Source organism: Perognathus longimembris, chromosome 28, assembly GCF_023159225.1.
Source record: "Perognathus longimembris pacificus isolate PPM17 chromosome 28, ASM2315922v1, whole genome shotgun sequence".
Taxonomy (NCBI): Eukaryota; Metazoa; Chordata; class Mammalia; order Rodentia; family Heteromyidae; genus Perognathus; species Perognathus longimembris.
In genome coordinates, this window is record NC_063188.1 from 24,244,258 (window position 1) to 24,266,279 (window position 22,022).

At 40.4% G+C, this 22,022-nt stretch overlaps 1 protein-coding gene across 2 annotated transcripts; it reads right to left on the bottom strand.

Annotated features, from left to right (window-relative positions):
- Positions 1–4,684: 4,684 nt before the first annotated feature.
- Atp1b4 (ATPase Na+/K+ transporting family member beta 4) lies at positions 4,685–21,451 on the bottom strand. Of its 2 annotated transcripts, none has more exons than XM_048336092.1 (8): positions 21,389–21,451; positions 17,045–17,306; positions 12,580–12,705; positions 12,214–12,336; positions 9,619–9,815; positions 8,892–8,948; positions 6,350–6,445; positions 4,685–5,464 (listed from the first exon to the last, which is right to left on the bottom strand). In XM_048336092.1, the coding sequence occupies exons 1-8, from the start codon at positions 21,449–21,451 to the stop codon at positions 5,303–5,305; spliced, it is 1,086 nt and encodes a 361-aa protein (XP_048192049.1). In that variant the 3' UTR covers positions 4,685–5,302. The 2 variants fall into 2 exon arrangements, with proteins under 2 accessions (XP_048192049.1, XP_048192048.1); XM_048336091.1 differs by having other exon boundaries at positions 17,033–17,306.
- Between the last annotated feature and the right edge of the window lie 571 nt (positions 21,452–22,022).

Sequence of the window (22,022 nt, forward strand, 5' to 3'; positions counted from 1 at the left end):
GTCAATGAGAGACTCCTTTGCAAGTAGACTTTAGCCCTTAAGGATATAAGCTTGTCAACCATGTGGTCCACTTTGACTGTGGAATCTGAGAATGAAGGCAACATGATGGAGGGTGGAATAGAGAGATAGAGAAGAAAACACTGGTGCCTAGTGATATCTTTTTTATTTTTTCCCAGTTGTGGGACTTGAGCTCTGGGCCTGTGTGCTGTCCCTCCACTCTTCAGCTCAAGGCTAGAACTCTACCACTTTGAGCCACCATGCCACTTCCACTTTTCTGGTGGTTCATTGGAAATAAGAGTCTCATGGACTTTCCTCCCGGACTGGCTTTGAATCGTTATCCTCAGAGCTCAGCCTTTTGAGTAGCTAGTAGACATGAGCCACCGGTGCTTGGCTGTAATGATATCTTTGAATTCCTTGACCTAGCCATGCCTAAAACCAGATTATACCTGGACTTTTCAGTCTCTTTTTTCCCCTTCTGTCAATTTTGGTATTTAATTCATTTGCATTGCTGTGTACAAGTAAAAGATTTTGCAATAATCTACCAACAATATGGATTTGGAAAAGTATAAGGGAGAAAATTTAAAAGAAGACTAAATGCTAACAAATAAGTTTTTAATGGTAACTACGTTTTTACTCTAGAACCTTAGAGTTTAGTGATAGCAAGAGTTCAATGTCTATTATAGGTGCTACCTGTGAGATTTGTGGTTCCTGACACACATTCTCTTATAACTAACCACTTCGTAAATAAACACCCTTCCAATTATTATCTAGTACTTATTCCTTTCTTTTCCGTGTCCTTGATTTAAGCTGCTGTTAACCAGAAGCCTGTAAAATGAAGTACATTCTTGAGAGTAAGCTGCAAGACAGGCAGCCTATTATATTCTTGAATATTTTAGATGCTTCTTTTTCCCTTCTAGCCTACAACTAAAAAATGTGAAGTAGTCTTTTAAACACTTTTTCCTTACCCTTTATTTCTATTCATTATATCCAAATGCACGTGCGTGTGCGCATGTGCACACACATTCACACTATCTTCTGTGTAGATAAAAACAGTATAAATTGTACTTTGTGTGATTTGGTTAAATTACTGTATAACATATATGTATTTGAAGGGAAATTCAGCACAGAAAAAAGAATGACTAATGAAGAACCTCAATAGGGGGAAATGTATTGGGATTATGAGACTCCCTAATCAAACCATATTCTTCTACTATATCCTAGGCCAGGGCAGCTTCCAAGGAAAGATCAGGTTTTGTAGCCTAGCATCTCAGTTGAAGAAAGGACTGGAAATGTTTGTCTTTAATTGCAATTGCCACAAGAGATTTACCCTGGGAGACAGTTTGTGGTCAGATATGCTCTGAAGTCACTTAGCCAGGCTTTCATCAAGCGTATTTAGAGTTTCTCTTTGGATCTTTGCTCCATTCCCTACCTAAAAGTTTCTCTCTAAGTGTCCATTTCCTGCACAAACAAACAGAACAATTCCTACTAGGACTCAACCTTGAGGAAGAAAGCAAAGCTGCTCTGATGAAGCAGTCTTCTGAGAAACTGAAACATGGAGACTCAAAAAACAAAATGCCCAGAAATGAAACAACTTTTAGTTTTACCCTCTGGTTGATGAAACCCTCACAAGTGAAAAATAAGTTGGGGTGAGAAGAAAATGAGGCTCAAATGATAACAATTAGTTATCACTTGGTAAGTTTTCTACCCAAGGGCTTCCCAGTATTCCTGTGGAAAAATAAGTGCACTAGAGAGAGGAAACTATACATTTAATTTAATTTATTATTTTAATAAGCCTCCAATACAATATTTATATGGTCTACATGAATATCTCCCCCAGTAAATGGATGCCAAAAAAGATAACTTTAAGATAATGATTTCAGAGGTATAGAAGATGAGAAATCATGACAAAAGTCTAGCATGGACAAAACCATGAAAGCATTCAGAAGTAATATTTCTTATTTACAATCAAGTAAAACCAAGTAAATTGCAGTGGATGGTATACAAATCAAATCTTGGTACAACACATTATGGAAGACTTTCAAAATTAATCAACTAGAATTTTATTGAACAATTAAATTAGAGTCTAGCATGAACATATTCGTGAATCCAGTTCTATACAATATCCAGTTCTTTATAATAAAGTTACTTTTTTCATGTCCTAGAAACAACCCAAACTTTGTTAGTACTCTCCAATACTTTCCAGAAACTATGGACATGATAGATTCCATTGAATATGAAATAGTACCTAATGAAAGATTCATAATTCCTTGCCTAACAGTCAATGTATTTAACAGGATCATGTATTATATACAAAATATAGCACCCATAGTTGAATTCCTGTGAAATGTCAACTGCTTTAACTCAGATTTGACATATGTTTCAAAGTGTTTGGGGTATCATCCATTGATTTTTTTAAAAGATGGTACTTCCTGGTAAACAGCAGCTCAGAGTAGAAAGAGCCCTGGACCTGGAGTCAGATGCAATGCAGGTTGTTTCCTCTAACTGTCCTCTAATGTCCTTTTCAGATCTAATGTTTTCTTATCTTTTGCTATTAAATCTTGAGTTTCGATTGTTTTAGGCCATTTTTAAATGATTTTAAATCATTGCTTCCATTTTATACTTTTTTCCTTTTTAACAGTTTTGAAAATTGAACTCGGGCTGGGAATATGGCCTAGTGGCAAGAGAGCTTGCCTCATATACATGAAGCCCTGGGTTCGATTCCCCAGCACCACATATATAGAAAACGGCCAGAAGTGGTGCTGTGGCTCAAGTGGCAGAGTGCTAGCCTTGAGCAAAAGGAAGCCAGGGACAGTGCTCAGGCCCTGAGTTCAAGGCCCAGGACTGGCCAAAAAGAAAAAAGAAAAAGAAAATTGAACTCATTAAGGCAATGGGTTGAGAAGAAATAGTTTCTTTGTTCCTTATATTTTCCATAGACTGGCTGTCCTATATGTCTTGTACTACTTGTTAAATGTTATCACCCCCTCCCCCTTACTCTGTTGATAAAAACATAGAAGGTATCTGGGAAGATTAACAAAGAGCAGTAGAAATCAATTTCGCCACAAAGTCAAAAGAAAAACAGAATGTTAGGGACTAGATTGGTGTAGTAAGTTTACATAACGGGATCAAATTCCTAACATTAACTATCTTAGAATGTGTTAAGTGAGTCTATTTAACCAAATGTTGCTTTTGTTCTCTTTTTCTTCTGTCCAACTCAACCTATTTACATTCTCTACATCAATGTCTGACCAAAAAACCCACAAGTCTTGAAATTGTACAATCTAATCTCAACAACTTCAAACTTCTTTTTTATATCCAATCCTCATCAACAATCCACCATCTCCCTGGGTTTAGCCAAACTCAAAACCTTGTGGTTATTTTTTTTACTCTTCTTTCTTGTCATTCCATAGTCTTTACTGTCTCCAACCCACCCATCATATTATGATTGCCAAGTGCTCTTTCTAAAATGCAAACATAATTACAGTTTCCCTGATTAAAATGCTTCAGACTTCTGTTCACCTACTGAATAAAAGTCAAAGTCCCCAGTCAAAGTCTAGCCCAGTGTCCTATCACTCCCTGCCATTCTTCTGAGTTCTTAATACTTGTTTTATGTACTGATCCCAGATAACAAAATACACAATTGTTTCATGATTGTGGCTTCATTCTCAATTAGACATAGCTATTTTCCTTGTTCCTCATCTTTTCCACATACTAGGTTTATAACTCTTGTTACACTATACCACAGTTACTTTTTCACTTGTTTCTCCACCAGCCTGCCAGGTCCCTGTTAGGAAGAAAGTAAACATGGTAGAGGATATTGACTGTGAATATTTATGTAGCATTTAAGCTCCCTTTGAACCCTGACACACTGTGCTTTTCACTGATGTATGCCTTCTCTCTTTGTTCTAGACTTCCCCCTGGTGGAGGTGTTAAGAAGTAATTCAATGGTCACATGGCCAGAGATAAGATAAACCAATTTGGATGATCCACAACCTGAATAAACATCTGCCTCGTGTCATTTTTTTAAAAGAAAAAACAAAACTGGCCGATGAGCCTTGGCATCAGAGTGGCCTGACAGGAGCTTTCTGTCTTGCCATGTATTAGACGACAAACCCTAATTTCAATCTTCAAGGCTGTAGCTGGAGGTCAACATAACCTGTGACAGTCTCAAAGAAAACTATACTGTCAAAAATCATTTTGTCAAGCAAACAGCTCAAGAATTGGCCAATGGAGATCATTTATGTTTTCTCCTCTGCCTTAATCTGAGACGAACTTGTTTGCAGGAATATTTTCCTTTGTACCATAATACTATGGAGCAAGGAATCAACCACAAATCCCATCCATATATAATTATTTTCTACATTTGCACTGGAACACACCTCCCCCAGAACTGCACAAACAGGGTGCTGGTAGCTCATGCCTATAATCCTAGCTACTCTGGAGGTTTAGATCTGAGGATTGCATTTCAAAGCAACCCAGGCAGAAAAGTCCATGAGACTCTTATCTCCAATTAACCAGCAAAAAGCTGGAAGTGGAGCTGTGGCTCAAGTGGTAGAGTACTAGTCTTGGACAAAAAATAACCTATGGGGCAGTGCCCAGGCCATGAGTTCAAGCCTCAGTGCTAGCACCAAAAAGAAAAAAGTAACTTACACGGAAGGTCTTCATCTCTATCCCAGAACAATAACCACTTAGTATTTCTTCTGTCCCAGTTGATAATAACGTACTGTTTGAATCAGTATTTAGTTTCCTGTGGGAAGTATCCAGTTTCTCAAGTCCTCTGAATATAAAGTTTTGTAAATAGAGTGGTCTTAAGTGTAGTCTGAATTAGTTTGAATGGGTATCGTCAAAGAAGGACCTTGCCAGGCAGTTTTTAAAAGGGAAAGGAGAAGTTTAGCTTATCTTTCGGGTTGGAAGTACTCTCACCTTTAAAACCAACAAAAGTTCAGAAAACATGATGAATGTATAAGCATCATAGACAATCTCCCAAGCATGGCTATTGAGGATTTTATCCAGTACTATGTTTATACTGAAGTGAGGCTTTTGGCAGTAAGAATGAGTCTTAGTTTTAAGTGAAGGGAAAGGAAATGAATGTAATCTATTTTTCATCAAGAAAGACTACCTTAAAAGAAAATCAAACAGGTCCCACAATATCACTTTCATACACATGTCAAAGGCAAGGAGAGATGATGTGCTGCCTTAGTCATCTATGGGACTGTGTCCTAATTGAAGTAAAAGAATGCAGGTGCTACCAGGGATAAGAAACAAAACAAGAAACGGAACTAGTGGGAGTGGCGTTCTGAAGTTCTTAAGTTTCTATGTTCAGGGTAAAGATTACTCTTCCCACAAAACGATCATTGATGACATCATTTATGATGCCTTTGCCCTTCAGCTGACACTGCACAGGCACCACTTGGTTCTTCACTACGTCGGTAAAGTGCATCGCCACCAGGGGTGAGGTGTAGTTAACCTGTAGGTGAAATAATAATGAATTATAAATGCAAAAGAGCATAACTTCCACAAAGGGAACTAAGTAAATTGCATCAGGCCAAGTTGCAAATGACCATTGCAGCTGACAAGCTCTTCCTGCCTTGGGAAACCATGGAGAAATTACCCATTTCTCTCATAAGTCACTGTCAGATATCTGATTGTCCTCTGGGGAAAACCAATTCAGACTCAAAGTGATTTAATTTTCTGGATATCAGACATGAATCAAACCAGAACTAGTATCTGTAAAGTGTCTACAGAAGAGATTAAGTCTTGACCCAAAGGCTTCAAATAGGAGAAGCAAGGAAGTGTGGTTGTTTGAGCATGATTAAGCACAATGGTACTGATTTGTGTGCTTCTACCTTTGCCACTAACTCTGAGAGCTTGGGAAGGCACTACTTCATCATCATTTTCCCACGTGAAAATTATAGAAATTAGAACAAAAAGTATATGACATTTTCTTTTGTGCTGGTCTTGGGGCTTGAATTCAGGGCCCAGCCACTGTCCCTGAGCATTGGTGTTCAACCTTGGCTCTAGCACTCGAGCCACAGCTCCACTTCTAGCTATTTGGTGGTTAATTGGAGATAAGGGTCTCACAGTCTTTACAGCTTGAGCTGGCTTTGAACTGTGATCCTCAGATCTCAGCCTCCTCAATAGCTAGGATGCCAGGCATAAGCCACTGGTGCCCAGCTATATGAAGTTGTTTAGGATATGGAAAGGTATGTAGTTGTGATAGAAATTTGTAGAGGGAGTCCCTTTATCTATTTTTTACTACTGACTGCTCTCTAATTTCCATAAGTCCCAGGAATCCTTCTGTTTTTCTTAGCCCTTAATGACAGGGGGAAAAAAAAGAAGAGATAAAACTTACATGAGTCAGTTTGCCGTAGTAAGGATAGTAGCGTAGGTCAAAAGAAGCCGACTCTGGGTAGTAATTCATGGATCGAATGTTGTTTTCATCACCTCTCTGAAAGCAAAAGGTGTATGTGGGATGTTGAGTCACAGAGTGAGTTGAATTCTGAACAAAAATGGTTTGGACCTCAGATGAAATCACAGTGTGACTCACAAACAATTGTCCCAGGAAGACCATAAAAGTAGAATGCAGCAGAAATCAGCCTTGACCTGTGTCCAGAGAACTATCAAGGAATGGCTTTGCCTTAGTTTTGCAGTTCAAAGAACACTGAATTGGAAGGCCTAGGTTGGAGCCCAGGTGTTCAGTATGGCTCTCTTTTTGCCTCCAGTGAGCCCAAGCAGAATGGCTGTAAAGGGCTTTTCATATACTCTAGTCTTCTCCAAAGCATTACACTGGGTCTAGCACCTGGACTTATAGTTTGGAGCGGAAGCATGCATGAATTAAAATATATTTATTAAATCCCACTTTACAACATGGACACTGTGGGCTCAGTTCTATTGGAATTTGGGTTAGATACACAGGGACACAATGCATAGATGCGCAACCTATGTCTCTGACCACGTTATAGTGCTCAGTTACTGTAGGTAGAGTCAGGAGAGGAATCACAAGGGACTCAGGTAGTGGAGATGATTCAACAGGGCTACTCTCATCCCATCATGACACGTGGGGGCTGCCTATTCTGCTGATATACTAGACTTGCCCTAAATAGCAGGAGTCAAGTGACTAATGTGGACAAATGGTACATTACTGCTAGCCAGTTACTCCTTGGGGTCATGTGATGCTTTTGTTACTGTAATTGTTTTTGGTGTAAAGTAAGCTCCCTATAATTTATACGAGTTATTACCTCATCCTGCTTGATTTCCACAAACGGGTGTGGGTTTGACTAGTATTGATTATTATAGACTGTATGGAGACTGTTATAGTTACTTCTCCTAAGGTTCTCAGCAAGGTTCAATGTACATTGAAAAATGAATAGCTTACATTAGCAGGACCTGTCCCAACTGACAAAGTTGACATGGAACTCGGTGGTAAAGTACTTGCCTAACATGGAAGGCCCTTCGTCACATCCTAGCACTGAAAAGTAAAAATATATGCTAGCTTTAAGACTGAGTTGCAAGTGGGGCATCAGTGATACATGACTGTAATGCCAGTTAGGGATTTAAAAAAAAGTCCAAGAGACCCCTTCTTGGAAGAGCTGGATGTCATGGGGAATGCCTATTATCCTAGCCTTATATAGGTAGATCAGCCCAGATACAAGCCCAGGGAAAGAAATGATATTCTATCTCAAAAAAACAAACAGCAGAAATCGGGGCTGGAGGTATGGCTCAGTGTGGTCAGAGCACCCATTTATGAAGTATGAGACCTTGAGTTCAAACCTCAGTACCATCAACAAAAGAAAAACGTCAAGTTGACTTTTATGATTTCTATTTATCTGTTTTAAAAAATAACTAATGAAATTTATCTTTTACAAATGGCCTGGGAAATCAGTTCCTTTGGTTTGTCACACTTCACATGTTGGACTGTTTACACATATACTTTGCTCACCTGGCAAATATTGTTTGGCCTTTCAAAGCTCATCTTCAGCACTACCACCTCTCACATGGAACTGATCTGTTTCTCTTCAATGATCCTACTGTACCTTTTATTGTGCCTGCAATACTTCTTTGCTCTGATTTCAGAGACAGTCATATTTCTCTAATATCTAGCAGAGTACCTAGTATCTAATAAGGTCAACAAATACTTTCTAAACATGAGCTATTGGCTGAATAATTGCTGATTGATACTTTGCTATGATCTGCCACCAAGAGAACTAGAGTTTTGACCTTTATTTCTAGCACTGACAATGGAATTATCTAGCCTCATTGGCAAGAACTGTCCAGGGCTAGGGGGTTCAGTTGATGTCATTGAACAGGAAGAAACTACTGCCTGTTTAAGAAACAAATGCAAGATCTAGGGCTTGCTCCTACAAGTTTCTAATTGGTACAGATGAGATAGGAGTTAATGGCCCCTCCAAGGACAGTTAATTAGCATATTAATGGAGTTCTGTTTATATTTCCCTTGTAGTCATTTGTTATTGCAACACCCAGTGCCACTGGTCATTGCTACAAAATGTGAAATTCAGTTTGAAAATCAGGGACTAATGACTCTAATGAAAGCTGTTTGTTTAGTTCAAAGAAACAAATAATTAGAGCTAAAAGCAAAAGCGTGAACAGAATCCCAGTTAAAGACTTGGCACATCCGCTGTTCCCTGCTGTGGCCTAGCTGAAGTTCAGTCTTTGGCTTTCACAGGTATAAATTGTGACACACTGACCCTACTCCCCTCCCCACTACACACACAAAAACGTACATGCATTGAATGCTTTCTGGAAAGAAGAAGGTCTGAAGACATTACAGGTAAGTATAGTTACGAAAAAGATGATTTCTCTCATGTGTAAGTCTTTGGAAAGGATCTTTAACATGAAACAGAAATAACAACACTGCTTATTCAAAAACAATTTACCTGAACTTTGCAGGAAACCTTCACTGGATCTCCAAACTCGGGACGAAAGCCTACAATCTAGCAAAAGAAAACCAAACCAGTGGGTTTTTGTTCCTCTTTCTTTTATCACAAATTTGACAGAAAATAAAATAGGCTTTCTAACCTTTGTCCCTTGAGTCATCCCTGTTTAGGCATTAACTTTATCTCTTTTGCCCTCTCAGATATGATTACAAACATCAGAAAATACAAAACATCTTCCAAGTCCTGCAGTCCAACTTACTCCATGTTATATTTCTGTCTGATATTGACACATTGGGGACATTTCATGAAAATGACCCTAATGATATAAAGAACTTTCTTGTTTCAAGAGGAGTGTGTCTGGTAAAGTGTGAGTAAGACATGAGATGATGGTGGAAGGACTGTTCCCCACCACATCCCCTGTATCAATCCTCTGTTGCAAATAGCACAAGACTCCTTGGTGCTAGAGTTGCAGACATGCCCAGCTAGGACCCCAGTAAGAGTCATCAGGGGCAGGTTTGGGAACGGGAAAGAATGAAGATAGGAAGCAATGAAGGAGAAAAAGGAATTGAGAGCTTAGCGTAGTTGTTTGCATTTCTGATGCTGTTGGTTAAAATAGCCAAGCTTGTAGTGTATGAAGAATACCAGAGCACAAAAGAAATGGAGTGTTCACAGCCCTCCTAACCAAGCTTAGCCACTTATCATCATCAAATAATAAAGGCTAATATACCCGGTTCATCTTTAGGAGGATGCAAGGTTGTCCAGTAGAGTATCCAAAAGTGGGGTCCTCCAGACCAGAGCAGTTCTTCAGGAAGGAGCGTTTAAATTGACAAGCCTTCTTGTCCTCATCTTCATCTCCATCTTGGATGAAGTACTGTCCTGGGGGGCAGTCTACATTCATTTCTTCTTGAAGGCTGTCATTATAGCCTAAAGTATGGGTGTTTCACAAAGGTTATGTTAGGTGCTACAGGGAAGGACATGCTTTCAGTAGTTCTTATTCCTTAATTTCCTTTGTTCAGTTTTTCAGAGAAGATTGTAAACCTATGACTCCACAGAGGTGAAACTGAAATCATAATGCTAGGTACTGGATGACTATGACTTGGGTTTACTATTATTAAGAGGCAACTGGGAATTTAAGTTCAATACCAATTATGGCTAGGCCTTTATTTTTCCTTTGACAATGCTATATTCAAGTCTTTGTTTTAATCTTCTAAACGAACAAGCACCAGCTCACATAATAACTTTCTAAACAGAAGCTGCAATCACACGCTCTTTGTTTCCCCTGAGGTAGTTCCATTAAAAATAATGCGACATGAGCATGACCCTTACTGCAAAATTGCAGTCCTCATGGGAATGAAACGTATTCTGGGATGTCTATTTCAGATATGTGTTCCTTTTTAGCAGAACCTATTATCTACTCTTAGGAACTAAAACCCCAGTGGTTTCCCTAATATTTTCTGACTCTATCATCAGGTCAGAATTGGTGTTTCTCCATCTGCTCACTTTGTCAGGAGTTCCCTTAGCAGAAATTCCAGCAATATACTCACTGAAGATAGTCCACAAGTATTTTGAAAGAAAAGAAGATACTATACTGGGTATGATGTCCCAAATATTTCTGTGGCCAAAAATGATACTACATGGATCAGGAAGAACTCGGCTCTCTCATTCTATAGGTGAGGATTCTAAAGCTCAATTTTCTTCAAATATAGCATCAAACATTGCTAATTTAAAGTTGAGGTTCAAATTTCTTTTTAAATGACCACTGCCCAAAGATGAAAAGAGAACTTCTCAAACTTTAAAGTTCAAACTAAATGCCTGCAGATTTTGCTAAAATGAAGACCCTGATTCAATAGCTCTGAGGTAGGACCTGAGAATCTACCTTTCTAACAAACTCCCAGGTGCTGCTGCCTTGGTGTCACAGGTCCCTGGATAAATGCATGAGTGTCAAAACAGGTGAGCTCAAATACTGATCCCATTGCTAGGAGATGTAGAGCAAATTGTGTCTCTTTGGTGAACCAGTTTCCTTATTTATAAGATGAGGAGATTGGGCTTTATTATGCCTGGTTAAAGTTAAATGAGGAAACATTTAAAGTTAAGTGAGTAACATTTCCTGCCACATGGTAAGCAATCATTCTCTTCCTAACTCAGTGTACATTGAGGGCTTCTTTTTTTATACAAAGTCTAACTATATGTCCAATGCTGGTCTGCAAGCTGGTCTGTAACTCTTAAGTGCAAGTGATCCTCCTGCCTCTGCCTCCCAAGTGCTGGCATGACTGACATGTGCCACCAAAGAAAGCTAGGGGAATGTCTGATAGCTGGAAAATACAGAATCTACATACTCTGGGTTTAACCTTAACCAAGCTGCTAATGCCTCAGCTTTTTATTTTATTTTTGTGCCAGTCCTGGGACTTGGATTTGGCTTGGACACTGTCCTGTTTTTTTTCTGTTTGTTTGTTCTGTTTTTAATTATCCCCCTCAAGGCTAGCACTCCACCACTTGAGCCACAGCTCCATTTTCAACTTTTTGGTGATTAATTGGAGATAAGAGTCTCATGCACTTTCTAACCTGGGCTGGCCTCCAACTGTGATCCTCAGATTTCAGCCTTCTTACTAACTGGGATTACAAGTGTAAGCCACCAGCACCTGGACCCAGTGCCTCAGCTTTTGCCACATGGAAGGACTTGCCCCAAAGTCCTAGTCTCTGAAAATGTGTCTGGTTACACTAAAGAGGACATCCATCTAAAATACTTGAGTAAAACTATTGAGGTGATGCTACCCAGAGATGATTCTTCTGACTCCTTTCTAGAATGCTGTTAAATAAAAGCACTTGCTTCTCTCTTCCAGATAGCCCATCCAGAAAAAAAAATCTTACCTTAAAGTGTAGGAGGCAGAAACTGTTTAGTTCTGGAGAACATTCTCTTTTCCTCACCATTATCTCCCTCCAGAAAAATTATGGTTTTTTACAAGTGATCACTTATAAAGGTGACCACTTGGATATTCTCAGGATTTAACTAGGTGCTATAAGGGCCTTCACAAAGAGAAAACAACCTTTTGCCTCAAAGTGCTTCCTGTAGAGTCAACGGGTATGCTTTCAATGCATCTCACACAATCACACACTAGCGTAGGTTTTTTTTTTTTTTTTTTTTTTTTTTTTTTTTTTTTTTTTTAGTACATAAGGGGTGCTGAGGAGGATTCAAAGCAAGAAAAGACCACAATGGACTGGCATTACTGAGACTGGAATATCTGGGTCAGGTAAATTTTGAATTTTGATCTCCCACCCATCACCTTTCAAAAGAGCTTTCCACCATTCAGAGGAACTTACTTACCCTGGAGAAAGCCATTTAGGCTAATCACATAATGCTGCCAAGTTTCAGGTTCAGAAACGTTGAAGTTGAAATTAAGGCTATGAGCGAAGGGTCTGATCATAACTCCTGGCAATGAAAACAGGTCTTGGATATATTAACCCATTCTTGGATCATTTTTTGTATTGATTCCCATGAAACCATTTCCCCCCAGGCAATCAAAATGAAAAGGACCATAATTTGCCAAGTACCATTTTACTTTTACTCTTAATAATTGAATCTCTTAAGTCATTACCGGGAAGAACCAAATTTAATTGAAGCTGAACATGCTGTGCAAGCGGATTTCTGTCCAGAGAGTTCTGACAACACAGGGCATTTGGGCACACTCACCAGGCTTCATCCTTTCAGTGAAGGTCGGCATGTACGGGCTGATGGTCAGAAAGAGCATGTACATGCAGACAGTGATCACAGCAGCCAGAGAAGCATAGAAGAAGAAGTAAATGACTAAAATCAGGCCTGCAGAGCAATCAAAGATGACCGTGGTCAGTGCTTGCCAACAAGTTCTGACTCTCCACTGAACTCATGACCTAGAACCAAGCCAGATTTGAGATGGCACATGCGTGCGTGCGTGCGTGCATGTGTGTGCATGCATGCCTGACCTGAGACTTGAACTCTGGGCCTGAGTGCTGTCTCTGAGCTTTTTTTTTGCACAAGGCTAGTCCTCTAAGCAGTTGAGCCATACCTCCACTTCAGGCTTTTTTTTGGGTATCGTTAATTGGTGCTAAGAGTCTCATAGACTTTTTTGGCTGGGCTGGCTTGGAACCATGAGTCTCAGATCTCAGCCTCCCAAGTAGCTAGGATTACAGGCATGAGCCACCAAGACCCTGGTGGCTTAAAAAAATTCCTCAAATTCAGCATACCCTTGCTTATTCAAATGTCATCAATCTGGAATTGGTAAAGATCATGCTATGATCTGATTTCAGTTTACCTTCCAGTAGACAGGATTACAACTGCCCGACAACCATGAGCAAGATTGCAGGGGAGTGGAGATTAAAGCATTGCAGAGAGCACAGTGCTTTAAAGTCCTCTGGGCAACATTTATTGTCCTCAGTACAAATCATTCTTCACCATTTATTAAGGCAGGTGCTCTGAAGTGTTCTAGCAGCTTGGTTCCAATGATTATATGTATTTGCAAGTGATGCAAACAGCATTTCTTTTCATACAGTCTATAATTCAAGTTTTTGATTAATTTCCACTGGACTTGCCTCTAATCAAGACATAGTGAGGTTTTACTCTACTTATTTCAAATCGTATTCATCTTTAGCAAAGTTGAAGTGGCTCAGGTTTTCAAAGAGAACACTGATGCAGGCACAAGGAAGAGAAGAGGAAATGGTACTTAATCACTGACACTTGCTGTCTATGACCTTGGACAATTTAAAGAATCTCTCTGTATCCTGGATTCCTTGCAGATAAATGAGAATAAGCTTAACACTTACAATACCACTTCCTAGCTGTTGAATCTTGGACATACTATGCCCCACTCTAGCCTCAATGTCCTCATCAGGAAAAGGAGGGCAATAATAGTACTTATTTATTACATTATGTAATTCATCTGAACACCATAGCATAGAGCCCAGAAGACATTGAATGATCTGTAACTGATATACATCATTATTGTTGTTATTATTATTACTATTATAGGAGCAGAAGCATAGTTGTTTGAAATGTTTTTCTGTGGGAGGCCTTAGGACTAGGCTTGCCTTGAGACTAGGCAGCAGAGAGTAAGGTGAATGAGCATGACATTGCTGACTAGAAGTTCTTTCCAAGCTTTCCTAGGGGACCTCTCAGGCAACAATATTTGGCTTCGCTCATAGCAGTGACATAGTGTTGGAAGACTTGAAATGAATCATGACAGAAACCAAAACAAACCACATAACATTGCTGTACCCTAAACGGAATTCATATATAAATTTTTAAATTGAACCATGAAGCAAATAAAATTAAGAGAGAGAGAGAGTGAGTGAACTCTTGCTATCCAACTGTAAAGGGAACTGAATCTTTATAAGATGAATCAAAGCTGAACTGGAACATGAACATGTTGACTCAGTTTTCTCTAGAGAAGAGCCAGTGATTTTCAGCTATTGATCACTGACTATCCTAATGGGATGTGTCCCTAGGCCTCCTCCATTTCTATATTACCACCCCCATCCTGGGAATGGATTAACTCTTGGCACCATCCCAGGAAACCCAAAGACTCAGTTTCATACATGGAAGGAAAAAATGGAACACAAATATTTTCCCTTGGCCATATCTTTATTTTTTCCCCTTTAGGATGAATGGCCAGGAAGCTCTAGATGGGAGAATATCACTGAGGCTCACTCAGGAAGGGATGCCCCGGAGTGTGGGTTAACTATTTTAATCCCACTCACCCCCCTCAGCAAAACTAAGAATGGTCGTTATCTGGACTCATCAATCCCTTCTTTCCTTTTTGCTCCAGATGTTCAAATTTTACTTGGAGCCCTCAAGTAGTTCATCTAGAGTTTTCCCTGAATTGCCCCACTCCCACCCGACACACACCCAGTCTTGGCTAGACCACTAAGTACTCACAACTACCAACTGTTTACTCTTCCTATCAAAACAGCTCATCCAGTCACTGGCATGAAGTTTTCTAGCAAGAGAAAAAACTGTGGTATTTGAAACCTAGCGCACTGTCACTTAGTTACTGTGTGGCTTTAGGTTAGTTTCTTATGCTCTCTAAGCCTCAGTTTCTGCATTTGCAAAACGGAGTTAATAATATTACTACCTTATATGGTTCTTGTCAGTATCTAATAAAATAGCATATAGTTCCTAAGAATAAGGGGTTGCCTGGCTACCAAATTAAAAGCCAAGAGTATATTAATAGGCTGGGTACATAGGTTGGACTTGTTGATGTCCAGGTTGGAACAGGATGATTAAATGCTCTAATGGACCTTGCTGTCAGGAAACAAGGCAACAAGCTATTGTTTTAATAGCCTAAGCATTCATACTACCCCTTGTCCTTTTCCCAATGAGAGTTCAACAGAAGAAGCCTGATTTTTAGATCTGCTAATCAGGAGTCTGGCTACAGCCTACCATAGTCATATGGCCTCTCTCCTGACACATATTCCCCAGGTATTGAAACTTCTTTCCTTGTTCCCTTCTATTGGCTTATGGATTGCCATCCACTAGAGCAATTTATGTGAGCATATCTGGGGAATTTCAAAAGGTGGCAGTTTAGGGGTTAATGCATGGTTTTTCTTCTCAGAATTACTCTTGCTTTTCACAAGGTCTAATTTTCCAGTTCTCTTTAGGCAAGCAACAAACAGCTGTGCCCTCTTTGGAACTCCAATGACTGTCCAGCATTTGTCTGCAGTTTTCAGAATGTCAGAATGTCCCTTAAATGGTACATTTGTTCCAGTTGAGAGTTTGAGGGAAAGGCCCAGGGTGGGGCTGGGAACTGAGGAGGGCAATGGGTGACGGGTGTTGTTTTAAGCCCCACACCTGCTATTCCTGATTCCAAGAAATAGGTCTGGCTGTTTGACTCTAACTGAGCTAAATTAGCAGCATTAACTATGAAGGAGAGAATTCACAGCCAAAGGGTCCTTTGGAAGGCATGGCCACCAACTTCAGCAACCTAGATTTTGGCAGCAGAGAACTCTTACTTCATCCATGGTATCTCTATTTTTTTTCGCTCGTGGATTAGTTGAGTTACAAATCAGCAGCTGCTCACTTTCTGGGCACTGGGTAGAATACAGCAAGTGTGAATTTTACTTCAAGCATAATGTCCTGAGACTCAGCAGGAATAGTTTTTTTTTTTTTAAAGCACATAGGACACTGGAAAGGGAATAGAAGCTTGTGAAGTGAAAATGGTAAAGCATGTAGACCAAAGAAAAGGAAGTAAAGGCATAAAATTTCACTGTCAATTTAGGCACTGGTGGCTCAGGTCTGTAATCCTAGCTACTCAGGAAGCTGAGAGTTCAAAGCCAGTTGGGGCAGGAAAATCCATGAGACTCTCATCTCTAATTAACCACCAGAAAACCAGAAGTGGCTCTGTTGGTCAAAGTGGTAAAGTGTTAGCCTTGATTGAAAAAGCTCAGGGACAGAACCCAAGAATTCAGTTAAAACTCCAAGACCAGCACAGACACACACACACACACACACACACACACACACACACACACACACACACACACACACACACATTCTACCATCAATTGAGCACGAAGGAAGCTCAGACTTAATCATCTCCTTAAACCCAATTCCCCTGGATCCATCATGGGGTTCTGAGATGCTCTCTGACTTTACTAGGTAAAGTGATAATACTTAAACCCTTCTCAAGGGTTTCAGCCACAAATACTAGAAATAGTGTTCAGCATGGTACTTCTAATCTTACATTGTTAACACCTTATGGGAGGCCCATGCTAAGCCTGTGAGAGAGGCAAGGCAGGGATATTTTCTTTCACTGGGCAGGTAGGGAGACTGAGGCTAAGAGAGTAAATGATAAGCCACTGTCACATGGATAGAAAATGACAGAGCTGGGACTTAAAAAAAAATCAGTTGTTTTTCAGTTCATTTTCACTGCCTATCTATATTTCATGCTGAGCCCAGTGGATTTCAATTATACAATTAAGTTTGTTCATCTAGCTGGAATTTGTTCTGATGGAATTGTCCACAGTGCAGGCATGTTACTAGGCATCAGTGTCTTTGTGTAAAATATTTAGAGAAGTTTGGAAACAGACCCATCCAGTATAGAGCAAAGGAGCCTTGGATACTGCGCCAAATGCAAAGGACACCAGACTGAGGCATTGGGGTTAATGGGACTTACTCCAACTCTGACCTGTTCGGGACAGAGACATTCTTCTCTCCGGATCCCATAAGTATTCATTCAACATTTGCAATTTCTGCCACCAGGTATTGCCTGTTGGCTGACCCTGACCATCTTCTTCCTTTTTTTGCTCTTTTTCCTCCTCTTCATCCTCTTCTTTCTCCTCCTCATCTTCTTCTTCCTCCAGTTCGAGTGCCATCATCACCTGAGCCTCTTCTTCTGCTTCCTCCTCTTCATCTGCTAAGTAGTTCTGATTCACTTCATCCTGATCATCCTGGAACAGTGACAAAACACAATCCTTCTTCTGAAAAAATTTCCAGTGGCACATCCAACCAGTCAAAAATAAGTGGAAACAACTCAATATTTGGAGACACTTCAAATTTCCACTTACCCTTAAACATACTCACTGTTACAAGAGGTAGATTTTCTTTCTGTTCTTGTGGAAAAAATAATATCCTTTCTATGACCCGTATTGAATTAGTACTCTTTGCACAGAGGTGCATGTTTTATTTTCAGCTTCAGGCTTTTGAGCTCTTCCCATAGGACATCTCATACCAATATGCTGTCCTGGGGCCTTGCCCTCCCACTTACCTTTGACCTGGCAAGACAGAGCTGAGCTCATAGTGGAGGATGGAGTAGTTTTAGACACTTATATCTATGATAGCAAATTCCTAGCCTGAGCCATCTTTATACTAACACTCTCAGCTGTTCAACCTTACCATCCCAAGTTGTGCCTAAAAATAGCCTGGGAGAGATCTTAAGAGGAGAGGCCAACTGCTGTACTTCAGAACTTATTATTGTCTTTTCAACAGAAACAAGGAATAAAGGTTTATTTGTTACTTGCTACCTTAAGCTGGATAAGATGGACCACTTGAAAGCTGGGACCCCCAACTGATACTCTGTTAGCCTTCGCTGATTCCTAGACAAACCAACATAAAAAAAAAACTGGGCACATAATAAAACTCAGCATATAGTAGTTGGTTGGTTGATTTTTTTCTTTTCTTTTTTAAGCCCAAGACCAGGAATCAAATTCAGTACCCAATGCTTTCATTCACTGGCTAGTGCTCTACCAACTAAACCATGCTTCCAACACCAAGGGTTGGTTATTTATTTTGGATTCATTGATTAAAATGCTTACTTGAGAGCTAAAACTGTATTCTTGTTCTAGATGGTTCTAAGAAAATTAGACCGAAATTAAAAGAAGCAAAAATAAGGGAGAGAGACAGACTGGAAGAGAGGAAGAAAGGAAAGAAGGGAGGGGAGGGAGGGAAGGAGGGAAGGAGGGAGGGAGGGAGGGAGAAGGAAGGAAGGAAGGAAGGAAGGAAGGAAGGAAGGAAGGAAGGAAGGAAGGAAGGAAGGAAGGAAGGAAGGAAGGAAGGCAGGCAGGCAGGCAGGAAGGCCCACTGACTTCACCAAGTGATGTTTCAAATGCCTACCAGCCACAAACTCTTTGGGTGCCTGCCAAGGTTCACTGCAGCAGCAGAAAATGAGGCCACCTTCCCTTTCTCTCTGCTGTCCAAGTCTGAAGAGTGTTGGAACCTGTACACCTGTTGGGGTTGGATATGTCGAATGCTAGAGGTCAGGGGCTCTGTACTGCCCCCTTCTTGCCTGATTCTTCAAAGGCCACTTAGAGGACACTCAGGGGGAAAAAGGCTGTCTTTGGGGAGCTCAGCAAATTGCATTGTACAGATTCAGTGTAAGTGATACAGAACGGCAAGGCTCTAATCTCAACATTTGGTCTACCCAGAACTATCTAGCTCTCGAGTATAGGTACTTTTAAATTGTTGCCTAAGTTGTTCATATCATATGCCATATCAGAACTGACAGGGATTTTCCATCTGAGTGTCAGAGAGAGGACAAGATCAGACGAAAGCTATGCAGAAAATTAAAGATAAAGAAGACATTCCTCAGAACCTATGTCTCTTGATACTCTGGACAATGATGTTCCTCCCCTATCACTATGAGCACAGTGCCTAGAAGTAACTTAGGAAGCATGGTAATGTCTTGGATTCTGTGTGCCTGAGATTTCTGACTCTGATATGGGTGTTTAGTATAAACTTAGGAAAAATAAACCTTGTATGTCAGCTGCAGCTGATGTTGAATGGATCAACACATATTCTTAGATATCTTTCACTTATATGTGCAGCTATATACACATTGGATCTCTTAAATCAGGCTTTGAGCACCCAGTGGAACAGTCTATATTTTCTAACCTCTTGCTGGCCAACCACAGTTTGAAGCCCACAGTCAGTACTAAGGAAATGTCAATGATACCTGCCTGACTTAAAAATCAGAATACAGTAACTCTGGGTGAATACTCTGACTTCAGTAGTCATGTGCACTAGATTGGGAAGTAATTATGGCCTCTACTGCACCAGAGTATCAGAGAATTTGAAATGTAATATTTTGTCCTGGAAGAATTCATATTCTGCGTATTTTCTAGGCAATTTCTTTTTTGTCCTTATTGCCTCTCCCTGCCTTGCACCTCTGCTCTATGGAGGAAGCACCTGCCCATTGCCTCAGCCTGATCTTATTTGTAGAAATAAGCTCTCATGATAATCCTATTAAAAGTGACTTGTCATTAAAGCCTTACCCTCCTGGGAAGAATTAATCTTCTCACAGCTAATATCCTTTCACAGACTCCCACCACCTGAGTCTTCCTTCAGGAATCACAAATGTCTCTTTTTTTCCCCCTCTCTTCTCTGCTTCCAGGGACTGTCACATTGTGCAAGAGATGCCATCTTCAAGAGTTTCTTATTAATGAAATTCTCTGTGAAATGCACTTTCATGCAACTATTTTTTAAAATCCAGTAGGACACCCTTCGGTGATGAGACTGTCCACTTCCTAAACTGGTATTACCCTCATGTGACAGTGTGTGAGATTATGCTGGGATACGGTGGTGGGCGTGTGCTAAGGCCATCATGTTTCCCTAAAAGGGAAGTCTGAAGGACAGAAGGTGGCTCCATTTTGAGCAATCTAAATATATAAATATATAAACACAGTATGACCCAAAGGATAAATTTTCACCCTGCATTGAAAAGCACTTTGTAAACATCTGAATGGCTGGTTAATTTTATGGGAAAAAGTTAAATGTACAATTTCATTAATTTCTCTTTAAACATCATCAAGGATTATAAAAGCCAGATTGTTCAGTATACCTTAACTCAAAACTTCATGACAAATAACAAATTAGACACAACAGTTTTAGTGACATTGCATACATACTCAATCAAGTAAGCAATAATTACATCTTCCCCACATACTTTGACTACAGTGAGCTACAAGCAAATCTGGGATATCAAGATTTTACAAACTGCTGCTAGAATGCCAGGGGAAGTCCTCTATTGACATGGGGTATGCTGACTCTTTGGCACTCTTCACTGAATTCCCTGGATATATAAGTGGTCACATCCAAAGAAAAATGGATCATTCTTTATTTCTTTCTGGGATTCAGATGACAATTCTCTCTGTGGAACCTGTCAGAATATCTCCCCCTCCAGGTTATTGTTATATTATATATTAATGATTTACAGTGAAATAAATGTGAAGAAACTTTTCAGTCAAATAATTTTTAATGCATCCTTGAGATAAATTGTGATACCAAAGGTGATGTGTGTGTGTGTGTGTGTGTGTGTGTGTGTGTGTGTGTGTGTGTTAGGCCAGATGAGCTGTCAGGCAAGGAAGTAAATGTGTGGTGGTGGATAAGGGCCTAGGGAGTTGTATACTTCAAATACAGTGGAAAGAGCACAAGGTTATTAATGAGGAGCGATGCATTCTCAAGTTGGTGCCACCACTAACTTGCAGGTCACCCTGAGGCTCTGAGTCCCAATACTTCCTTTGTATAATGAGGAGTTCTGGAAAGCTGATATCGAAGCATCTTCCTAGTTTCTATCGAGGATTCTATGATTGTAGCTACAATTGCCACTTATGCTTTAGAAAAAGAGCAGCTGGGTTCTAAGAAGCTACCACCCAAAGGGACTGAGACAGCTGGGTAGGCAGTGCCTTTCATTTCCTCTTTCCTTTCCCTTGGCTAAATTTCTTACAATGAAACATCTACTTCCAGACTCCAAATCATCTATTCAAATTCCAGACTCCCAAGAAAAAACTTCAGAAGGCCATTATTCTCTGATTTCTTTCCTTTTCCTTATCTTTGTTCCATAGGAAAATAGGATTCTTCCTTCTTGGTGCCCTAGGGTTTTTGGAATCACCGCTCTTCCTTGAAACCCGAGTTTCTCCAAACTTTTCTGTTTCTTCTCTTCTCAAGAAGAAGAGGCCATACTCTCAAGGCCTACACAGCCCCCACCCCCACCACATGAAAAAGAGGACAGTAAAATATTCTGCTCCCTGGGACTCACAAGTCTGTAGCCATAACCGTAAGGAAAGACTGGAGCCCTTCTGGACCGGAGTTGCCTTCTCATGGCTGTTCAGTGGGCCGATACGCGGCAGAGGCAGGCAAGTGGGTGAGAGTTCTGGAGCTTCTGCTGGTACAGGAGACACTGGTTGCTGGGGACACTTGGCGCCTGGTAAAAGTGAATCTTGTTGGCACAAGCCCTTCCCCAAAATAATCTAACATGCCCCTCTCTCATTGGTTGGCCCTTTCCCTGAATCAAAGGAAAGCCCTTATGGAAAAGCAAGATCATCATTACAGGGAGGGGGAGATATTCTGGTCACGAGGATGAGCGACTCACCCCCACCTTCATGAGTCTTTCCACCCCTTGCCCTTCTCCAGCACCAGAGATATGATGGGCCCAATGGAAATCTTAAGTCATATTCTTCTCAATTGAGAGTTGGATATCAGTGTGTGTAGGGGGTGGGGTGTGGGTGGGAGTTGGGGTGAGGGGAGATGGCCAAGAATAACTTGCTTTTTTCATAAGGCTGATCTCATGCAGAAGGATCTAGGGTGTCAGGGAAGATTCCCTTTGCTCTCTCCACCCCCTTCCCCTCCACACACTCTAAGCCACCTACAATATTCCTTATTGTGTCAATCCA

What these genes read in the sequence shown, in the direction of transcription:
- Atp1b4 (XM_048336091.1), bottom strand. Translation starts at nt 21,451, where the DNA reads ATGAGAAGGCAACTCCGGTCCAGAAGGGCTCCAGTCTTTCCTTACGGT. An exon ending in TCCTCCTAAAGATGAACCGG is followed by an intron (nt 8,949 to 9,618) that starts GTATATTAGCCT and finishes TTCTTTTGCTAG; the next exon opens with ATTGTAGGCTTTCGTCCCGA. An exon ending in AGGTTTCCTGCAAAGTTCAG is followed by an intron (nt 6,446 to 8,891) that starts GTAAATTGTTTT and finishes TTTTGCTTTCAG; the next exon opens with AGAGGTGATGAAAACAACAT.